The sequence below is a fragment of the Patiria miniata genome, unplaced genomic scaffold, assembly GCF_015706575.1.
Source record: "Patiria miniata isolate m_02_andy unplaced genomic scaffold, ASM1570657v1 HiC_scaffold_22, whole genome shotgun sequence".
Classification (NCBI taxonomy): Eukaryota; Metazoa; Echinodermata; class Asteroidea; order Valvatida; family Asterinidae; genus Patiria; species Patiria miniata.
Genome location: NW_024037061.1, coordinates 15,824,707 through 15,847,989, shown reverse-complemented (window position 1 = coordinate 15,847,989; position 23,283 = coordinate 15,824,707). Strand labels below are relative to the sequence as shown.

At 39.9% G+C, this 23,283-nt stretch overlaps 1 protein-coding gene across 2 annotated transcripts in view; it reads right to left on the bottom strand.

Annotated features, from left to right (window-relative positions):
- LOC119730155 (plexin domain-containing protein 2-like) overlaps positions 1–17,855 on the bottom strand; it is a 60,720-nt gene extending 42,865 nt beyond the window's left edge. For both annotated transcript variants that reach the window (XM_038202934.1, XM_038202935.1), the window contains exons 1-3: positions 17,705–17,855; positions 5,143–5,286; positions 148–217 (exon numbers count right to left, since the gene is read on the bottom strand). In XM_038202934.1, coding sequence (XP_038058862.1) covers positions 148–217; positions 5,143–5,286; positions 17,705–17,779 — 289 coding nt within the window. In that variant the 5' untranslated portion in view covers positions 17,780–17,855. The remainder of the gene's footprint in view (positions 1–147; positions 218–5,142; positions 5,287–17,704) is intronic.
- Positions 17,856–23,283: the final 5,428 nt, after the last annotated feature.

The following is a 23,283-nucleotide window of genomic DNA, read 5'->3' as shown; positions in this document are numbered from 1 at the left end:
TTTTAGGCTTGTATTCAAAGATCCTTCTTCAAAATGCAATGACACGTGACCCACCTAGAATACGGATTGATATTTCGGGGGAAATTGAGCTATCCATCCCTTTATATAGATTGTCAATCTTTGCAAAAAGAAAACTGAGCCACCTACCTCCTGTAGTAATAACGAGGGACCTGACATCATGTCCATAGAAAGGAAATATAAAATTCAGATGAACATTCTGAAACAAGAAAAAAAAGACATGAATGGGTTGATTAATTCTTGAACAAACAGGAAATACCATAATACTTATTATTTATGAAAATCTTGGCCCTCTCAAAAAAAAGTGCCTTCTGGCTGTTTTGCTGGGAGAGCTGGCATAACTAATATCAACAAGGATGAAGATGAACCTGGTTGATTCCTGCAAGGGTTGCAGTGAACTACTGGAAGCACCTGATACTGAATTGTGAGGTGGGTTTAAAGGTAGAGTACATCATGTCATTTGTGCATTTATTTTTCATTTGAAGCCACAAATCATCATTATCATTGTCGGTTTTGAGGCCGTTGTCCAGTGGTTGGCCTGCTTTCTCCCTATGGCTCTCCCCCACTTGGCAGACTTTACTTTTTGGATAGCTCTAAATGATGTACTCTTACCTTTAAGTTTCCTAGAAGCAGGTTTTTTTTTAAAAATCCCCACACCTAAAAATCGTCTTATCTGAGCCTTGCTCCCAGAAACACAAATAATTGAAGATGAATCCATCAATATGAAAAGAAACAAATTATCATTATCTTGAAAGTATTTGCTAGCAAGGGCGCTAATAACAAGCAGCCCCTGATAATGGCACTATTAAACTCCGCTACTGCAATGCTGGAGTGGTGGCCGGTCCTTATTTTTTTCTCGTAACTTTCTGCCACTTAAGGGTATTGAGAAGGTATGAGAAAAAGTTTGCAAAGAATAGAAAAGTGAATGGAAGAAGTCATGTGACATTATTATCAGATTATTTTAATTAATGGTAATTTTTTAGCTCAGCAAGTAGATCAGGTTGACCGTACGTTTGCCTCAAGGATAGATATTTGCCTCGCTGACTCGCGAGGCAAAAAAACTCAGGAAAAAATAACCGCACACGGTGATGTCTAATTGTGAGCTACGTGCTGAACAAATGGCCTTGAATGACTGCTTGCTAAGCAAATAGCTCTTATGTGCGCTGGCTTTGAGGCGGACAATGGACAAAATAAATTATCCAGCATTGATCAGAGTGTGAAGGCTTCGCTTAGAGACTTATTGATTTTTTCGTTACCTATCAATAGTCTTGTTGAATCAATTGGTACTGTACTCAACTGACTGACAAGCTATAATCCTCTATACTGACCGCCTTTAACCCTAACTCCCTAGGCCTTTTTGCTAGGATGTAGCCTCAATCCTGCAAAATCCTCCAATTGGCCTCATGGAAAAATAGCATATAGCCTCAATCCTGCAAATTCCTCCGTTATTTCTTGAATATGGTCCATGAAGGGATGACCACTGCATGAATCCTGCAAAATCCTCCGGCTATGTCTGTCAATAGGCTGAGGCAGAGGCAGTGACATCCTGGAGCAGTGTGGAGGATTTCAGGTATAATCAAGGACTAAATTTATGCAAGGCTGAGCATAAACAACACAAGGTCCGACCCAAGACCTTGACACAGTGCGTACTCCGAAATCAGCTACGCACTTTTGCCATGTAACCTCAATCCTGCAAAATCCTCCAATTTGCAAAAAGGATTTTGGAGGATTCAGGGCGGTTAGGGTTAAGGGAAGGGGAAGGTTCCAGGACAATTCAAAGAAAGCTGTCTTTTTTATCCCCCCCCCCCCCCCCCGCCCCCAGCATTCCAGAGTTGCCGAACAGATCAGGAGGGAATCGTGTAGACCCAAATCGATTTTTGATTTCAAACAGGCCAACTTGTGTATATTCAAACAAACACACAATCTTAGCAAAAATTACACTTTTGTGTTTTGTTTATGTTTTGAACAGTATACCAACCAACTAAGGGTGTCAATCGTTTCTCAAAAGTGGGGGGGGGGGGGGGGGGAGAGACATACCTGGAGAGACATACCTGGACCAGAACTAATGTTCGGCGGGCCCCAAAAAGTTTGGATTCAAGACGCTCTGTGGTGCGATCTGAGGCAATTTCTAAACACTTTAACCAATTTTTTTGAGCAAAAGATCTCAAACAATCAGTTTGGCTCGAGTCATTGAATCAGCTATTCTGACCTATACAGTCCTTCTGTTTTGAGGCGTGTGATCACACCCCCTGCCATCACACGCTTAAATGCTTCCAGAGAAGTGCGAATAATCGCACGCCTGAATCCCTCAGTACTGCACACCTCGGCATACATTTACAGCATAATTATACTTCATAATTTGTGAAAAATAAAGTACGACAGTGAAGAGAAAATGGCTTAATTGTAAACCAAGACGAATTGTGATTTTCAAACCAGAAGGACATGCCTATAGAATCAATGAGGCTACAAGTTTTATTTGGGGACAAAACATTACTAGATCCAAGCCCAGTCTATTGTGGCTTTCTTAGCACCAATCCGGAGTAGTTTACAACTCAGTGATTTGGCTATCATTTTCTATAACTCTGATGTGATTATACAGCTGGCCCAGGAACGTGACCGCAGCAAATGTTTAACATTTTATGTTTCAATCTTCCATGCAAATTAGCTAAGCTTGAAAAAGGCGGGATGAATATGTGTGATGCAATCAAGCTAAATGAGTCGTTTGTCGAACCTTGTCTTTTTTTTTTTTTTTTTACAGATTTGAAAAGAGCACAATCTCAGCATTACTGCTGTGAAAACCTCATGCTGATACCATCTTTAGTTCAAAAATTATGAAAGTTGGAACACAAAGAGATTTGATGAATTGATGTGATGAAGTGATGTGACAAAGTGGCACTATTTTGGCCTTAAAGTATGGAGTTTGGCCTTCAACGGTGAAAGCAACAATTGGCTGCGGTTCAGAACAGGGCAGTTTGTGCTTAATGTACAATAGCATGCGCAATAGTGGTTTTTCATTGATAGTGTACAGGTACAGTGTTTGCTCTGGGATTTGAGGTTATATTCTAGTCACGTCCTTGGGGTGAGGAAAATGAACTTACAATCAATACAGGAACTCCAATTTACTGCCCTTCGTATCACTTATCGTCACCGTTTTCACGAAGAAGCCAATTTACTATTTCACTGTCTGAACAAACATTCGAGATAATCGTGTTTAAAGTTGGTCCCTTTTTTCATTTAACAATTTGAAACTTAAAGATTCATAAAATATACAAGATTTAGGTATCAGAGGAAGGAAGAGATTCTAATCTTCCTTAATGTAGAAAACTTTAAGAAAAACAGGTGATTAGTTTTGCAGAATTAATCAATTAAGAGAAGTGGCTGTTCGTTAAAACGAAAAAAAAACACGACAAATTAGCACATTCCCCCTTCGTGAAAACGCTAAAGTGAGTACGCGCAGATTTCGCCCTTCTGCGGTCTGAGTCAATGCATTTTTTGTACAGTACGCGCAGATTTTGCCCCACTGCGCGTGCGGGATCGCCCCTTCGTGAAAACTTTTCATTGCACGTGCCTGAAATTCGCCCCTTCATGATAATGCTTCACTGTATTACAATGTATTTATATGTACTGAAAGTTTAAAACCATAGAGTGCGAAAATTCGCCCCTTCGTGAAAATGCAAAACGGCACTTTTAAAGTGGGATTCTAATTAATTTTTTTGAAAGTACAGCCTCAACAGGTTGTAGATATTGATGTATTTATTCATTTTCACCCACAGAACAAATTTCAAAAAAACAGATGATTTTCATGAAATTTTCCCCTTCGTGAAAACGGTGACGATTATGTGCAGTGCACACAAGAAAATGCAGCAACGTTGTGCATGCATTCAACTTCAAAGTGTGAACCTCGAACCACGCAAAGCTAGGAGACCTGATCGATTTACAAAGCATTTAATAATGGGATTCTGTGCGGATAAAAAACTAGAATGTGCTGGTTTCAATAAGACAGTAACACTGCCAGGTCAAGTGATAATTAAATTGGTTTCACCTCTATGTTCCGACACCCCTATGCTCCGACTTCAACACGTTTTCCTATTCCTAACCCTAACCCCAACCGGGAGTAACACAATCTTATGTGCGGGTTGTCGGAACAAACGGGTGTCCGAACATAGGGGTGTCAGTGCATATAGGGGTGTTGGAACATAGAGGCAGTCACCGATAAATTGATGAGCTTTATAGAAACTGCAATTACTATCACGTAGAAATGGTGCATAATGTACTGGATATGCATGCAGCTTGGAAAAACTAGCTGTTCATATCACCAATTTTGTGTGGTTATTTCAAAAGCCCACAAAAACCCACATGCATCTTAACATTTCAATGTGAGATCCACATTCCCCACAGTATGCCAGTGACAAAACCACGAAAAATTGTGGTTTAGGCCAAAAAAAAAAAATATTTGGTCTCTGGTCAGACCAAAGTTCCGGAATTGACGCGGGGTCACGGCTTTTTTTTTTTTTTTTTTTTTGGCTTTTTTTTTTTTTTCAAGCTTGGATTGTACAGACAAGGTGGGGTACTATTTTGCTATTTGGTGTCCTCATGTACATTGGTGTCCTCCATAATTTGCCTTGGTGCTCTCGATCATTTGCCTTGGTGCAATTTCCCATTCCTTGGTGCTCTTTGGTAAAATTGAGGAGGTGCGGCAATAGAGGGCGCTGTTGGAGCTACCGCGGAACATTTTGGAAAAAAAAAGATTGACGCGCATGATTAAAATCGACGCGCGCGCTGACCAGAGACCGACTTATTTTTTTTTTGGCCTTAACTGGCAAAATTTTTTTCCTTAGATGCATAGTAGTTTAGTCATGGAAGAAAAGTACAAAAGCTTTAAATGCAGTGTTGTGATGTAAGGTTAATGATGTAAGGGGCATACATCACGAACAGTGCCCCCTAGTGTCATGTGGTGTCCAGTCCCCCCCCCCCACCCACCCCCCCCCCCCCCCCCCCCACTTACAAATGTCAACGGCCGGCTGGTTTCGTGATGTCAAAAAGTCTGCCATCACAACATATCGCAGGTATGTAAATCAGCCGTAAAGCAGGTGTTTTTTGTTCAACAGAAATACGACGACTCACCGTTCCTTTTCTTTCACGTGTTGCCAGAATCTCGGGCGCTTCCACGTCGTGTGATATGGCGGGATCGTCAAGGTCTACCCAGAATGCACTCCCTCCAGCATGGGGCTGGTAGCAGTGAGATGTGTAGTAACTGTGATTATCCTCCTGCAAAATAAACACCCAAAAGTATTTAAAACAAACAAATAAATAAATAATTTTGTTTTTGGATGATCACAGCCCTAGATGTCTGAATTAGCATGAAATGTATCTAGCACAGCTCCATTCTTTGAGATGTTAATTTCTGTTATATATCCGACATACAGATCCTTGTCATTTGATTGGTGGAACTCATATCACATGACATTCGTTATTGCTCCCATTCACGTCGGGGCTCAAAAAGTCCCAATCGCCCATGGGGAATGGGAAATACTATTGAACAGTTCGGATCATTCTTGTTCCACAGCGCGGTATTTGTGTGCAAATGCATGCTGGTGTGCGCGTTCAGCGTTGCGCGTAGCGCGTATTGTTCCAATTGAGCCAGCGCTACAGAGTTGGGTTCAAATATTTTCGTGAAGGGGTGGTTTGGGAGAGAGAAATAAATTTTCCACCAATTTTGTATTGAAATAAAAGTTCAAATATCAAATGACAAGGATCTATATGTCAGTTATAAAACAAATATTGAGTGGCTTTAAATTGTGAAATGGGAGGAATATTATCGCTCAGTGAAATCAGGACTTTTCCAGTTCACTCGGGTTCACCTCGTGAAACAGAAAAGTCCAGATTTTACCTTGTGATAATATTCCTTCCATTTCATTCTGAGCCACTCAATATTTGTATACCATATATCCATCATTCATAAAGAAGCCTTGTACAAAAAAGTACATGTATAGGCCTACAGGGAATTATTCCAGCATGTACTACGATATATCACATTATTTTGCCCGTTGATTCAGTCAACAATTCTCTAAAAATGCATCAAAGTATAATTATGAGCCAATCAGTATACTTACTACATAAAAATATATTGTGTCTTTTTTCTTTGGCAGGTCTCGTTTTTTAATTATTCATTTAAAACCTGTGTTTTGTCACCCCGCGAACATAGAACCGTCCAAAAGATTTCATCCAATCACCGATATTCCTACTCCCGTGTAGACTCCCTGCCGCCATACATATTTTTAGGCGTGTCCGCGAACGAGAAACACAAGCCCTTTGACACCAGCCATGGTTATCGTTTGGAAAAGCGCACATTGATTACACAAAACCACCTTGTTTTCATAAGAAAAGAAACTTTGCTGGCAGACCAAAAGGTGTTCTAGTACGAAGCCCGGAAAGGGACACGAATCGCACGAATTGCTAATTCGTTCGCATTAATCGTTAACTCGTTCGCGCCAATTGCTATTTTGTTCGCACGAATTGCTATTTCGTTCCCACGAATTGCTAACTCGTTCGAGTTAGCAATTCGTGCGAACAAGTTAGCAATTCGTTCCCACAAATTAGTAATTCGTGGGTACGAAATAGCAATTCCTGCGAACGATTGAGCAATTTGTGGGAACGAAATAGCATTCGTGCGAACGAAATAGCTATTCGTGCGAATGAGTTAACAATTCGTGCGAATGAGTTACCGGTAGCAATTCGTGCGAACGAGTTAGCAATTCGTTCCCACAAATTAGTAATTCGTGGGAACGAAATAGCAATTCGTGCGAACGATTAAGCAATTCGTGGGAACGAAATAGCAAATCGTGCGAACGAAATTGCTATTTGTGCGAACGAGTTTGCAATTCGTGCGAACGAGTGAGCAATTCGTGCGCACGAAATAGCAATTCGTGCGAACGAAATTGCTATTCGTGCAAACGAGTTAGCAATTCGTTCCCACAAATTAGTAATTCGTGGAAACGAATAAGCAATTCGTGCGAACGAATTAGCACACGTATTACAAAAAACATTTCCACCCTGTCCCTTTCCGGGCTTCATATTCTAGGGCTATGCCAGAAATTTGAGAGTGAGAGATGAGACCAGATTTTTAATTCCTTGAGAGGCAGCACCGTTGCAAGCTCCGGGCATTAGGGGAGGGGCACAGTACAAACTAGGGGGCACACCACAAGGAAAAAACACACTTACGTGTATTTTATATATATAATTTATATGCTTAAGCCAAAAAAATTTAGTTCTGCTTCCGATTACATGGCATTTGAAAATAGGGTAGGTAGTTAGGGAATTGTTATTTTTTGCAAACTTTTTTGTGAGTACGATCATATGGAGGCGTCTGCGTGTAGTCAAGGGTAAAAGCTAAACATTGATGGTTCTGAGTGTTTTTTTTTCCTCATTTTTTCCCATAACAAAATAAGGGTAGGGGCTGTCAGATTAGGGTAGGTAGGGAACTACCTACCCCCTCCAAAAAATATGTAGCCTACATAGGATTCTATTGCTCAGAATAGCTGATTCAATTTCACCGAACTCAAAAATTATGTTTAAATTATGATATTTTGCTTAAAAAAAAATGATTAAAGTGGTCAGAAATTGCCTCAGATTGCATCACAGAGTGTCTAGACTCAAAAAATGTTCAGGCCTTAAGCAGCCCCCGGACCCAATGACGTTAGGGCTTCGTGCTCACAATAGTTCCAATCAACGAATGTACCCCCCACCGTCATGAAAAGCGATTGACACCTTTGGTGGAAAACACAGGCCAAACTCCAATCGATGTCCTGATTGTATACGCCAGCAACACTCTGCCTCCCCAGGTACCGGTCTCAAATAACCGTCAAGGATTTGTTCATGGAAAATTGAGGTTTATCAGCTGATTTATCGTTATAACTTTGATTATTATATTTATACTAATCTCAAGTCTCAAAGTAATTTTGATTGAAACTGAGAAGTTGCAAAAACTAGAAGCTAAGATGAACGAAATATTGAACAAATTGAGAGTGAAGTAATTTTGACGAATGAAATTGAAGTGTTATAGTTCCAGTGTAACAAATGTGGATGTAAATTCTCTCGAAGATTGTTGTTAAATTAAATCCTAGTTTAAAGGATATAGCAGGTACATTTCCAGTGTTAATGAGAAATTTAGCAAATTTACTTGTTGCTTTGGTTTAGGCACTATAATGTTATAAGATAAATGCGAGAAGACTCAAAAGGTTTTGGATAATTTGTTCATTAAACGTGGCTGCTTGGTACATGTATACGTAATTCCTCATTATCCCCAATTGGCTCTAAAGCCCCAGTCACACATTCACGGTTCTACGAATATCCACGGTTTACCAAGAATCAATCGATCACGATGAACCGTCGAGATACGTGGACAAATTGACTTTCTAAGAATGCACGGTTCCGGGACGGATAGTCATGACAGTCCTACGGTTTCTCTACGAGTACGGTTTGTCAAGAATAATATATGGGCGGATTGTTGAAGAATATGGATGGTATTGCTAACAATAATGACATTAACGTCACAGTTGTCTGCGATTGGGTCACGGATGACCAAGGTTCTCCCTATGAATAAAGCATATTCGTAGTACAACCTTAGCAGAATCCTAGCATATCCGGGCATATCCATAGGACATTTGTAGCAAATTCGTAGAGATTTCTACCACAAGAGAGCTACGAATCTCCAAGAATATGTACGAATAGCCACGAATAACACTACAAATTAGTACGGTTATCCTACAGATGTCCCACGGTTGCACTATGGATTGATTTTCACGATGATTCACCACGGAAGTTTTGAACAGTTTAAAACTTCTGTAGCCTCTCCACTAATACCCAAGGAAGATGACGGATAACCACGGATGTACTAAGGACGAATACGGTACTCCCACGGTTTATCACAAATTTTTAACTGTGGATATCTGTAGCTCCAAACCGTGAATGTGTGACCTGGGCTTAACGTTACTCCAACTGGAGGCCAAGTCTACCTTGTGGACAAGAAGGGTCTAAAGTCACTAAAGCAGAGAATCAGAACCCCGTTGAACCTCGTAGAAAGGAGCTCAATCTGAGTCGTCACATGACTAATTTGGGTTGTGAATTCTTAAGACTTCTTTTTATTGTAAAAACATTTGATTGAATTGTGTAATATCCAAAAATCTATAACAGAAAGGAATTGAATTTGAACTTGTTGGAGCTTTAGGGACTTAAATTTTGAACCGCTCAATGAAGTGAGCAGAACCTGACGTGATAAGGACAAGTTGCAAATAATCGACTGCAACAGAAATCCAAGAAAAACACAGTAGAATTGGTTGGCAGAGATTTGTAAGATAGTATACAAATATTGAGTGGCTCAGCGTGGAATGGGAGGAATATTATCGCAAGGTAAAATCTGAACTTTTCCATTTCACGAGGCGAAGCCGAGTGAACTGGAAAAGTCAAGATTTTACCGAGCGATAATATTCTTCCTATGTCACAATCAGAAGCTACTCAATATTTGTTTTGATTAACTGACATATAGATCCTTGTCATTTGATATATATGAACTATTATTTCAATACAAAACTGGAGGAAAATGTATTTCTCTCTTCCAAACCACTCCTTCACAAAAATGTTTGAACCCAACGCTGTAGCGCTGGCTCTTTGGAACAATACGCGCTACGCGCAACGCTTAACGCGCACACCAGCATGCATTTGCACACAAATACCACGTCGTGATCCTAACTGTTCAATAGTATTTCCCATTCCCCATGGGCGGATAGTACTTTTTGAGCCGCGGCGTGAAATTTGGAGCAATAACGAATGTCACGTGATGTGAGTTCCACCAATCAAATGACAAGGATCTGTATGTCGGTTATATAATACCTGCTAAACCTGAACTTGAAAGCGAGAGTTTTAATAAAAAGTGAAGAAATATAAAAGCGCTGCATTTTTGGTTTCCTTCATTTTTGTCTGAGTTTTAAGTGTTTCACTTCAGGGTCCCGGGTTACTATTCCAAATTTAAAGCAGTTTCCCTATAGACACTTTAGCTACATTCCAGATGTGTGAGGTGGGGGGGGGGATGGGGGAGTTGAACTCTTATGTATTCTGTACTTCTGTAATATGACTGCAAGTACAACAAATTCTGGTTTTGCTATGGATATGCATGATTATAACTCGCCAGTATAAGTATTGTACCAGTAGGCCTACAAGTATAACAAATTCCATGCATAACTATCACATAAGAAAAAAAACTCAGCCAATGATCCTTGGATATCAGTGACATCGCAAGGGTTACAAGTGCCTAAACTTTGACACCGAATAACCCGAACAAAATACGAAACATGTAGACATACCACCGCTCTACTTGTAGAATGCCTCACAGGTCATGACCGGGTTTCACCGATGGCAATTGCCCCAAAACCCTGCTGAGCTATTCTACTGAAATGGATCGAAAGAGCTTTGCCTGGGGCTTTGCAACCGCTTGTAAAAGGAACATTGTTGTAAGTCAGTGGGTGATATATTTTGTGGTGTTTTCGGTTTTTTTGCGTAAATGTACTGGCAGCCCGCAAAAAGAAACAGAATACTTAATATTTATTTACGTTGTAGGCTTGACAATGCCCTACATTCTTGACTTGATAAAATGTATACCACTGACTGAATGCCCGCCGAATAAACGGTTATGACAACAGATCCCGGTGAGGGAAATAAAGGGATGCACTGTTAATATTTGTGGCAAAAGTGCGTCATTCTTAATTAAGGGCACTTAGCGGAAGTGAAGTTGTCGCGTTACACAATGACGTCTTTGAGATATAAGGGTACCTCTGATAATTTTAATGAATTTTGAAGTGAATGAAGCTTTGAAAAACAAAAAGTTTTCAAACAAATGAACAAAAATTTACTGGTATAGCCTTAGGTCACTTTCTGCACTGGCCAAATACATGCCAAATATGACTGGTGTGTTAGTTTGTCCCCGATGATATGTGTGGGCTAAGAGTGATTATTTTGCATTGTTTATTCTCTATGACTCTATAATTTCTGATCGAAATTAGGCTCAATACAACTGCATGGTATGATCGTCCCCACGGGTCAAATAAAACTGATATTGATTTCAAACCATACTCCTTTTCAATGTATTTCAAAACAAAGAATTCATGTCTGTTCATATACTTTTCATGTAAATGCAAATGTGAAGCGATTTTCGACATCACAAAACATTGCACTAGTGTAAAATTCACCGGTTCTGAAGCGTGTTCAACTGTTGCGAAATTTGTAGTGCAAAAACTTGCGGACTTCAAATTAGCAATTGTAGTTGCACAAAGTATGCATGAACGTGCCCTTACATATTCAGAAGAAAAGAAAGGGGACATTGTCATCCACTGAAGTGAGGCTATTTAAGGCCAATTTGGTCAAAAAATGCAAACACTCAAAACTAATTGGGACACTTGAAACATTACTGGCAAACTCCTATAAACAATGGGCCAGCAATCATATTCTACACAAAACCCCAAGCTATTGGGGCCTATCACACTCGATTGCAAGCCTCGTCATACAAATAAGTTAACCGGTCCACATTTACAAGAGTGTGTTCCTAATGGTACGGCGGTCACCTCACTAGTATGGAAAGACACTTTGAAATGTTCAATCAGGTTGGATATTTTTTTTTTTATGAATTTGTTAATAAACGAGTATATTTGAAAAAAAAATTAAAAATTTAAAAAAAAAGGTAAAAAAGTATTATTGCTATTATATTTTGGATGGTGGGGGGGGGGGGGGGGCAGCGAGGAGGAAGGGGCTCTAGACAGATGCAGGGGTGTGAGTGGCCACTGATAAAAACAGCTGAAAAACGTGTTAAAAAAAAACAACTTTGGAAATCTCCCATACTTTTGTACACAGCAAGTGAGGGAAAAAAAGCTGAAATCTAAAACAAAACAAGTCAGGTGTGTTTACAAACACAAATGCCCCGCAACCGTGACTGTTTCCATGACATAACACCACTCTAACATCAACTTACATGTACCTTGGTCAAATGGAACGTTCATTGACAGCATTAGTGACTTCTGTAGGTTTTATATGAATTAATCCCTAATCCCTATGATCTCAGAATAAATACAAGATTTCTATTGTTTTAGCCACTGTGACCTTGACCCTTGACCTTTCGACCCCCAATGTGATAGTCTTCTTAGGATTGCCAAGGACAATCCACAAACCAAATTTGAAATTCATATGTAAAGTATATCTTAAGTTATCACGCTGACAAAATTTCTTTTGTTTTTGCCACTGTGACCTTGACCCTTGACCTTTTGGCCCAAATGCAAAAGGCTTCTTAGGATTGCCAAGGACAATCCACAAACCAAATTTGAAGTTCATATGTAAGTATTTCTCAAGTTATCGCGCTGACAAAATTTCTATTGTTTCAGCCACTGTGACCTTGACCCTTGACCTTTCGGCCCCAAATGCAATAGGCTTCTTAGGATTACCAAGAACAATATACAAACCAAATTTGAAGTTCATATGTAAAGTATTTCTCAAGTTATCGCGCTGACAAAATTTCTTTTGTTTTAGTCACTGTGACCTTGACCCTTGACCTTTTGGCCCCAATGCAAAAGGCTTCTTAGAATTGCCAAGGACAATCCACAAACCACATTTGAAGTTCATATGTAAAGTATTTCTCAAGTTATCGCGCTGACAAAATTTCTATTGTTTCAGCCACTGTGACCTTGACCCTTGACCTTTTGGCCCCAAATGCAAAAGGCTTCTTAGAATTGCCAAGGACAATCCACAAACCAAATTTGAAGTTCATATGTAAAGTATTTCTCAAGTTATCGCGCTGACAAAATTTCTATTGTTTCAGCCACTGTGACCTTGACCCTTGACCTTTTGGCCCCAAATGCAAAAGGCTTCTTAGAATTGCCAAGGACAATCCACAAACCAAATTTGAAGTTCATATGTAAAGTATTTCTCAAGTTATCGCGCTGACAAAATTTCTATTGTTTCAGCCACTGTGACCTTGACCCTTGACCTTTCGGCCCCAAATGCAAAAGGCTTCTTAGAATTACCAAGGACAATCCACAAACCAAATTTGAAGTTCATATGTAAAGTATTTCTCAAGTTATCGCGCTGACAAGATTTGTCCGGACACACACACCCACCCACCCACCCACACATACTTGTTTCACATGACTAGTGTGGACTTTCCATTGCTTTCGTGTAGTTAAGAAAAACCAGTGAAAAAACTCATTTTCCTCAAACTGTGAAAACTCTTTCAACCCAATTTTTTTTCTATGATTCCCTTTAGTGTTTCTCTTCATTCTGCTACAGATAACCTAACCCAAAAATGCCTCTAAACCTGTTTTCCAGAAATGGGGAAACACTGTGTGGACGTGGGGCAAGTCCACACAACGTCGGTGCTACCTACATTATGTGGACGTCTTTTGTTCGGAAGTCCACACTGCGTATGTAAGACAAGCTCACCCACACACACACCCACCCAGACTTGTTTCACATACCTAGTGTGGACTTTCCTTTCTTTTCATGTAGTTAAGGAACACCAGTGGAAAAACTCATTTTTCTCAAAGTGTGAAAACTCTTACAACCCAATTTTTTTTCAATGATTCCCTTTAGTGTTTCTCTTCATTCTGCTACAGATAAACCTAACCCAAAAATGCCTCTAAACCTGTTTTTCCAGAAATGGGGAAACACTGTGTGGACGTGGGCAAGTCCACACTTCGTCGCTGCTACCTACATTATGTGGACGTCTTTTGTTCGGAAGTCCACACTGCGTATGTAGACAAGCTCACCCCACCCACCCACCCACGGAAGGACAAGGCGGAAACAGTATGCCCCTTCGGCTTCGCCGCGGGGCATAAAAAGCTGAAATCAGCTTTAAAGCTGAGATTTCACACCCCTGCAGATGATATATCCGAATGACGCAATTAGACCAACAACTGGCGCAATAAATTTGCGATTGATTAGGCCAAAAAAAAGTCTCCGGTTTCTGGTATGCGCGCGCGTCGCTGTAGCCATGCGCGTCGGCAAAATGAAAAAGTTTTTTTTTCAATGAAAGATGATGTCTCAAAACCGCCAAACTCACTGGTTTGACTGGAATCCTGCTGCTGCACAATTTCAACGTGTTTTTAGATTGGGTTATGGTCGAGAATAAGCTTTATGTGGCCTCTCTGGACACCCATATATTTGCATTAAGTTTAGTCGGGCACCATTTGCAGTCATCAGCCGACTTTTTGGGCAAACGCCATACCAGAAACCGGAGACTTTTTTTTTTTTGGCCTTAGGGTTCACAAAATTTCTACGTGACCTAATTTGCATCAAATGTGCCCCCACAATGTTTTTGGAAAAAAGAGACCGTATTGTTAAAAAAACTGTGGAATTGTGCAATCATCTGCCAAGCTTTGGGCTATTATCTAAGGGCAGACTTGATAAAATTACGGTCGAAAAATGAGTCATATTTGCCCAAGAAAGTCCAGGGATGCCATGGGTGAATTTGGCTGCAAGCAGGCTTGGCCATCAACATTGCTCCATCCCCATTATTACTATATACCTCATGAATATTCATCAGGCAGCCGCGGCATTTCATTGGTCCATTCCAGCACCTCAACCGTGTGAAAGTTGTTTACTATTTCCCCGCGTCTCGGCACACGCGCGTGATGCGCAAAAACCAGGGAATTAGTACCACACACTTGGGTCGCAGCCTTAGATTTGTTCCAGTCTAGTACTGTGTTTTCTTTTTACCAACGACGCCTGAGCTTTACGTGCGTACCCTGGAGATCATCGGTGAGGACATCCATTTTGTTTGTGCCAGTCTAGTCCAAAATGATCCCACAGCACCGTAGGGGCTGTCTAGTCTATTGCGGTATACATCAAAATGGCGACCGGTGGTATTCGCTTTTCAATTTTTACCGAGGAAGAACTGGGTGAAATTTTGGACAATAATAATAAATCCAGTGTTTTGTGTGAATGTTAAAGTTATTAAAATAATGACACAATAACTTTCTATTCCGTTTGTCTCCTTAAATTGAAATTAATGTCTCAGTTTATCCAAATACTGCACAATCAAAAACATGGTGGAATGGACCATGAAATACCGCGGCTGCCTGATAAATAATTACGAGGTATACTAAAACATTCTTACAACATGGTTTTTTTTGCAGGAAAATAGTGAAAACAAATTACCCTCGGTGTTGGATGATTGGGACTATCTCCCTGGGCTTCGCCTCTGGAGATAATCCTCCAACACATCGGGGTCATTAGTTTTCACTATTTCCCCACAAACCATGTTGTATTTGTTTTCTAGCACACTCCCCGTAAGAAATGGTCCGACAATCACTCTACACAAAACCCCAAGCGTTTGGGATTTTGTGCACAAGCCTTGTCAGCCAGCCTAACCCACTCGATTGACCTCGGCAAAACTGCAGGCCTCATCATAAAGAATAAGTTAACTGCACCCGATTTCACGAAGCGCTGCGACGCGTCGCAACTCGAGTTACGACGTGTAACACGTCGCAACTCGCGACGCGTCGTATCTTCCATTTCACGAAAGTTGCGATGTGTTGAACGCGTCGTAAGTTCCTTGACAACGGCTTAAAACACTTCGCAAGTTAAGACTTGTCTATTGGTCGTCGCAAAATAAGAAGAGTCGTTTCTGAGCCAGTTTTATGCCACAAACATTACATTAACGAGATTATAATACCGAGGCAATGCGTGTTAAGTTGTAAATAGAAAATTCATTGAATAATTATGAATTAGACCGGAATATTAGAATGGAAATTTCAAAGTAGCTATACAGTCCACTGAGAGTTTGTTTTCCTTCAAAACTGCATCGCACAGCCTCCATTTTGTTTTACGTTTTGACAAATTTCGAGCTGAGATCCGACGACTCTTTGTTGAATATCAGACGACTATTTACTGTAGGCTGACTAAGTACATAAAACAGTCACCGAGTTGTGCTATAAATACACATACGACGCGTCGCACTTACGACGTGTTTAGTGAAATGGATTGCAGGACGCGTCGCAGCTGCAACGCATCGTAGAGATACGACGCGTCGCAGCGCTGCGATGCATCGTAAGTTACGAAGAGTTTGATGAAATCGGGTGCTGGACCAACATCTACGAGACTATGAACTTAGCACGGTGGAAGAGGGTTCCCACGCCTGGCAACTATAGCCTGCGTCAAAGTGTCCTCTTCACACAATTAAAGTCCTTGCCCATTCAGATCTAGGTATTTCAAGTGTTTCAGCAGAAGGATCATCTGGATATCTACTCCACTATGCCTATTAGTTAGCCTAATCACACCAATTGAATATTAGGTTTTAACCCTTCAATGTTGTACACCCAATCCTGAATTTACATTATCCCGACAACGCAAATTCTATCTTCAGAATTGTCTAATCAAATACATTGTAGTACATTTAGGACAGTGTCATGTGGTTTTTGCTCTCCCCCCCCCAAACAAATATCCCACAATCTATAGCAGATGGCAAATACATGTATGTAAACAACAGATTTTTATAATTTCTAACTCTCCCGGGTGGGGGGGGGGGGGGGGCCTCATGGGGAGAGGGGCATGGGGGCCATGTGGGGGCCATAGCATGGGGGGGCAGTTCAATGACACCTCCTAAAAATTGATGCCATTTAGGACACTATCTGGCTTGACACCCACTAGTGTACTTTCTTTTTAGTACTGTGATTAACTATCAAATGTCCAAATATTCAACAGTGTAATAGATTGTTATAAAAAGAGGACAAATATCTTTCACTCTGGGAATATCCAACACATTCGTGGAAAAGAATTGTCATACATGAAAAGTTACCCAAATTGTTAAGTTAAGTAAGACATTTTTTTTCAAAAAAAACCCCACTACAAATAGAGAAACTCTCACATCATTTCAAACTACACTGATAATGATTGCAGTGAGTTAAATATATCTGGTGGCATCGTTGGACGGCTGCCCCTTTTCTTTTCATGGTCGAATTTATGGGGGAAAAATGGTTTGTGCTTGCGTTGTGTTTAAACTAGGCCTATGAACTAGCTACTACCTTGTAAGTACTCCTGGATTACTGAGATGCCGGTTTTGTGTCATTTCAATCATGTGCACCTTGTAAGCTTCATTATTTGATTTTTACTTTGGAACTGCACTGCACCATACTTTTCATGATTACGTTTTGTGTTGTAAATGTTCAGTGCTTCGATGTCTTTTATCACATGGAAGGCGCTTTAAAGTAATTATTATTGATATTACACTACTGAATGCCATAATAGGGCGACAGATTTTGCTAATCGCGTCTGCATTAGGGTGACACACCTTATTGGGGAGACACATAACTGTCGCCCTATTGTTAAAACGACCCTTAGAAGGAATTTTACTGTCAGTGTCGCAAACCATGTAGATTGATTCCTTGTGGTCCAAAACACGCCTATACCGAATTTCGTGGAGAAAGGATAAAGTAAATTTGGGTTATAGGGACATTTTAGGTATGCGCACAAGTCTAAGGAAAAGTCGCCCTATTAAAGCATGAATACTTGCTCCCATTCCAAACATTTGGGTTAATTTCATGAAGATGATATGCAGAACAAAAAAAATGGCATACACTCTAATCGAGAAATGTCCTCTTTTACTACAAAAATCAATTAAAAAAATTGAAAATTAAAAAAACTAAATACTTACCACGATGACTGTCTGATTAGCCCCCCGTTTCATCAGCCTCCAATGTTGGCGAATCTCTGCGATGGCGTGATGCATGTATCCTCATGATGTAATGAGGGGACTCTTCCATGACTCGATCCAATTCATAACTTGGGCATATCCCCACATCTGCACGCAGAGTAAAAAAATAACAAATGATTATGGCTTGAAGAAGCATTAAGGCCAAAAAAAAAGTCTCCGGTTTCTGGTATGGAGCTTGCCCAAAAAGTGGTGCGGCGACGTGGCTTTTTTTTTTTTTTTTACCTGATTTTTGTGCTTTAAAATCATTGAAATGTCGGCTGATGACTGCAAATGGTGTCCGACTAAACTTTGTGCAAATAGATGGGAGTCCAGAGAGGCCACATAAAGCTTATTCTCGACCATAATCCAATCTAAAAACATGTTAAAATTGTGCAGCAGCAGGATTCCAGTCAAACCAGTGAGTTTGGCGGTTTTAAGACATCATCTTTCATTGAAAAAAACCTTTTTCATTTTGCCGACGCGCATGGCTAGGCGACGCGCGAGCATACCAGAAACCGGAGACTTTTTTTTTTGGCCTAAGGCGTGCTTTAGACTCAACTATACAAGTCACACACGCTCAAATTATGTGGAACTGTGTTTGATAAGTTTATTAAAAAAAAAGTAATAAGCCTACTTCAGTTATTTTCTTAACTAACCCTCCTGCTGTTTGAATAGTCACAGACAGTCAAAAAATCAATCCAGGCAAGCACTGTGACTAGTCAAATTCAGTCAACAAGATTAAAGCAGGCAAGAGGTGGGCACAGCTGGCTTATCAATCACCTACAGTCAAAGCATAGCTGCACCAAGTTAGTCAAACCTGCTTGATATGGGCTGGGAGCTCTGAACTGTTTAATTTTGACCAAAAGGACAACAAATTTGTGTTTGCATATAGGAGGGACAACGAATTGAATTGAGAGGCTTTAAATTTCTTATTTCCGTTAATTTTCAATCAGCAGTTTCTTAAAAAAAACAAAAAAAACCTGTATTTTCAATGTCAAAATAAGTATGACACAGGAGATTGAGTTTTCTGTTTTTGCTTTTTTGTTTTTGTATTAATTGAAACGCGTCCCACCAATACATTTGAGGCAAATTCTTCTCAAATTTATCGGATCCCTTCACCCATGTGCCAAACAACCTGCATACCAAACTATACAGACAAGTAATGAGTCTCACTCTTTGTTTGTTTCAGACAAGAGTCATTTCGGTATTTTCAATTACTTCTTGGCTCTGCCACTTTTGAGACATTAATTTCATTTGTTCTATACATGGGTAAACTTCAGCCATGGTCTGGACTTAGGTTTAGATGTCTACCCATGAAGAAAATACAAAATCTACTGCCGGGGGGGGAGGGGGGGGGGGGGGGGGGTGAGAGAGTCTGAGTATCACCCGTTATCCAACGTCTGATATGTCAAAGCATGCAGATTTATGCGATTCTTGACGTCATTTCATACCCAAATCAGGACTAAACGTATGATTGGTCAATTCAAATGCAGTGTTTTGCAATACAACAGCCGTAACATAATACAGAGCGCGTGAAAACAGTCTTTGTTGCTGTGTCTGAAGTATTTTTTTTTATCCTATGACGCGACAACGGTGAGTGACTGAAGACCCCATATAGAAAGCACCCGCTGATTGGTCAAAATCTAGAGGTCAGGATGCGGTTGTCTTGCATAATTAATTAATTAGCAAATCTGCTCAAATGTTATAGACCAGATCGACCATGCCTTTCGCCATGGTCTATTGCATAGGTTTGGGGGGGGGGGGAAGCACATTCCCCCCAAAATTCGTCACTTTTTCAACTTATAAACAATTTATCATTTTTCCGAGCGTGGGAAGGGGAACATTTTCCCTACCCCCCTCCCCCAAATTAAATTAACAGCAATATGGCTTCGCACCTCTTTTCCTTTTTTTGTTTTGTTTTTGTTTTGTTTTCCTTTTTCCAGGGGGGGAGGGGGCAAGCGCCACCCTAATTGCACCCCCCCCCCCCCCCCCCCCCCCCGACGCCCATGGGTGTGTCTGGGTATACTTGTACAGGGTGTTTTTTAAAAAAGGATGAGTATGGACAGACGATATGTTTACTGGCTATAAAACTGGTATCATCTGAAAGCATATCTCTATGCTTTTTAATGATACTATGTTTAGGTTTTCTGAGTCATGCATCACTGAGCATCATTGTCTTGAAAACTGGACGCAAAAATGCAGATGGTTCACTTTCATAAAAAAAAAAACACTGCCCACTGTGAACCTATTGTTACGGAAATTTCTGTGAAATGGCTTAAATGTTAATCCTCGGGAAAATTGGCACATTGTTTTGAACATGACTTGGTCAAAACGAGAAATTCATGACAAACAATAAAATCCAGTTTTGAAACCAACCCGACTCGGTTTTTGTTTTTTGTTTCTTTTTATGCACTCGTGTCTTCGTCTTGAATACTTATTCTCATGCACACCATGCCTATTGTGTTTGACATGCATAGAGATTACCCTTTCAGATGATACCAGTTTTGTGGCCAGTAACCATTTAGTCTGTCCATACTGGTTCTTCAAAGTTGGGTTTCCTTTTTATTGAAACACCCTGTATAAGTGTACACGGAATGTTATGTTTTGTTAGCCGATGTTTAAGTGGGCCTGTTTCTGCTCACAGTGGACCCCTGTTGGTTACAGCACACGAAGGCAAGACAATAGTCCGAAAAGGACTTAAGTAAATGCATTATTCCATCTTGTTTCTCCATGCTTTTACTACTGGGAAAATGTTGCATATATAGTTGCATGCTGTATCCTAATGAGCAGACAACAACTATGCTTGGTAAACCAACACAAAGGAAGTAACAACTTCCATGGGTGATTATCCTGCTATATAAGTATCCAGTCATCCACTGAAACTCAAGCAGCAGGGTGTGAGTCAAGGATCTGAACACTAGCCAGTAGCTAGAGATTGAGGAGAAAGGTAGTATTCGGCCAGGAAAAATAAATACCTGCAATTCCTATTACCCACCGACCTAGAAAATCACGCAAAAACTTAAATCTTTTTATTAAAAAAAAAGGAATTATTTTTGTAAGTTGGTCAGCAGTATGGGCTTGCTGCTGCAACATGCAGAGACGCTTGTAAACAGCACAGCAAACCTGAACAGTTGACCAAAACCCATTTAATCGCCCATTATCCCACCTCATCTCTTCCTGGCTCTAAAAATTGAGAGGAAAAACAAAGACTTAATCCACACAACCATCCTATTTCTTTTGTCAATGTAATATTTTTGGTCTTATACAGCGTGTGTCAATAAAACGCAGGATTAGAAACAAAAAATATTAAGAATATAAACCACCCCTATTCATCATAATGTTAACCTTCTTTTCAAAGTACCTTTCCTTCTCTTTACTATGCTTTTTATCCCATCTCATTTGGACAATCCTGTCCAGAGATAGAGTACATTGAAGAAGGGTTATAAATTCCAAGCTGGTCTGATTTGTGAATCGCACATACCTAATGAAAGGTTTGAATTCAGTACAGGTGAAAGTATTTGTGGATCACAAAGAAGGACATGTGTGGCAGGATTAGGCTTACATAGTCCTTTAGTCCACAATCAATGTTATTAGTCAATAATTCATGATGCTTTGAAACAATGATAGTCCAGTTATTAATTTAAGTGATACTTATCATCAGTTGTTTCAAAGAAAGTTTTGTTCTGGTTTAATTGTCTTCAATGCATACCTGCATTGTACATAACTGGTTGTTGTGTTAAGGTCATTGAATCAGACCAACCCGCTTCAGAAGGGCTTCACAAAACTTGTCATAACTTTTGAACCAAAAGTCCAAATTCCACCAAACAAAAATCTTGTCAAAGATGAAATTATGGACAATCAAATCCTTATCAAATTAGGCACACCAGTAGCATAATTTTCTCAGAAAAAAATCATCGCTTTGAATCGTGCGTTTTTATTGACACACACGCTGTACATATACACATTGCTAACTGCAAGATATAATCAAGCGGGACCAAGATGTGGGAATAAATTAGCATCAATGTTGAAATCACCGATTCCTTGCTAGATATTCTGGTTCTTGCAATACTTCCAAAAGCATCTGCTATCTCACATCCGTCACATTTGAACAAAAAAAAAAGGTTTAATATTTCTTTAATGATAATTCAAGATCACCAACTGAAAGTTTGAGAAGACTTAAATGAACGTTATCTACCTTTATATGGCTGTGCTTGAATACACCAAACATTAACAAATATTAAATCATCAATCGAATGTCCGAATAGAATTTTTTTTCAATTTAAATATTATAAAAATGTGCACAGTTTCGGCGATCATGTAGTCATGGGCCCAAATTCCCTATAAGAGAACAATACCAAGTTTTCATTTATTTGAATTACCAAACTAGTTGGCGACATTAAGAACGTGCAGATGCTTCATAGATAGAGAGCAGGGTTTTGAATTTTTGAGGGAAATTGGGGGTGAAATGACGATGAAGACGACAAACACAACACTTAAATAAAGATGGCGATCACCGCGATGTTTAGTGAATGCTCAAGACGCGCTGAATCACAGGGCACCAACCATAAACCGCATGTTGTAATTTCTACCCCAAGAAGCTGTTTAAAATGACAAAAAAAGCGTCATAAAATTTTCGAGAAGTCGACTCTAGGTTGGAAAGGTCATTTTTGAATGATGCAAACACCCTTGACTCCAATTTGATTGTAACTAAAGAGGGGGCCCGTACCTACATGATCACTGCAATGTTTAGGTTTTCGGTATTGTTTACAATCCAATGTCCAACTTTTTTAAGCCATTTAATACCAAATGTCGGAACTAATGTTTTATTGAAGTTCGGCATGTAGCACTTTCAAAATCTAGGATATAAAGCCCAACACATAAGCTTTCTTTTAGTACAATAATCATTCAAATCACTTATAAATGCAATTTTCAATTTGTGGCTTTTGGGGGGGGGGGGTATGACAAGAAGTACAAAAAAAAGTTGGAATATACAAACATGGTGATTCATTAAAGTGATTTTGTACAGGATTTTGTTAGAAGCAAGGTTGATGAGCCAGCTGTGCATTTCTATAAATGAAAAAAAAATGCCCTTTAAAAATGGTTTTGTTGAGAATAGTTTTTTTTAGTTTGTGGCCGACTTCACAAAGGACCTCAAACCACACTTCCAAGTTCACAGAATTTCCCCATTTTCCTGGCTCAGTACTACAAGTTGGTCTTTATTCTATACAGAACCCTCAATGGGACTGACGCAAATCCCCCGCAGCCCTTTCATGACCCTATTGAGTCAAACTGATCCTCATTTCAAACGTTTGGCGTCACATAAATTTACAATGACTTTCATTCAAGACCGACAAAATAAAGTATACTTTGTGACACAATACAACCACATCATAATTTTGCACCCAGGGAAAGCAGTAGACGTGTCGGCATTCACTTTTGACAAACACATTCCTTTTCCCTTTTACATGCAACAGAAAAGTGGACAATTTACACAAACTGTTTTACAATTTAGTTATTGTAAACAATTAATAACTTAGCCA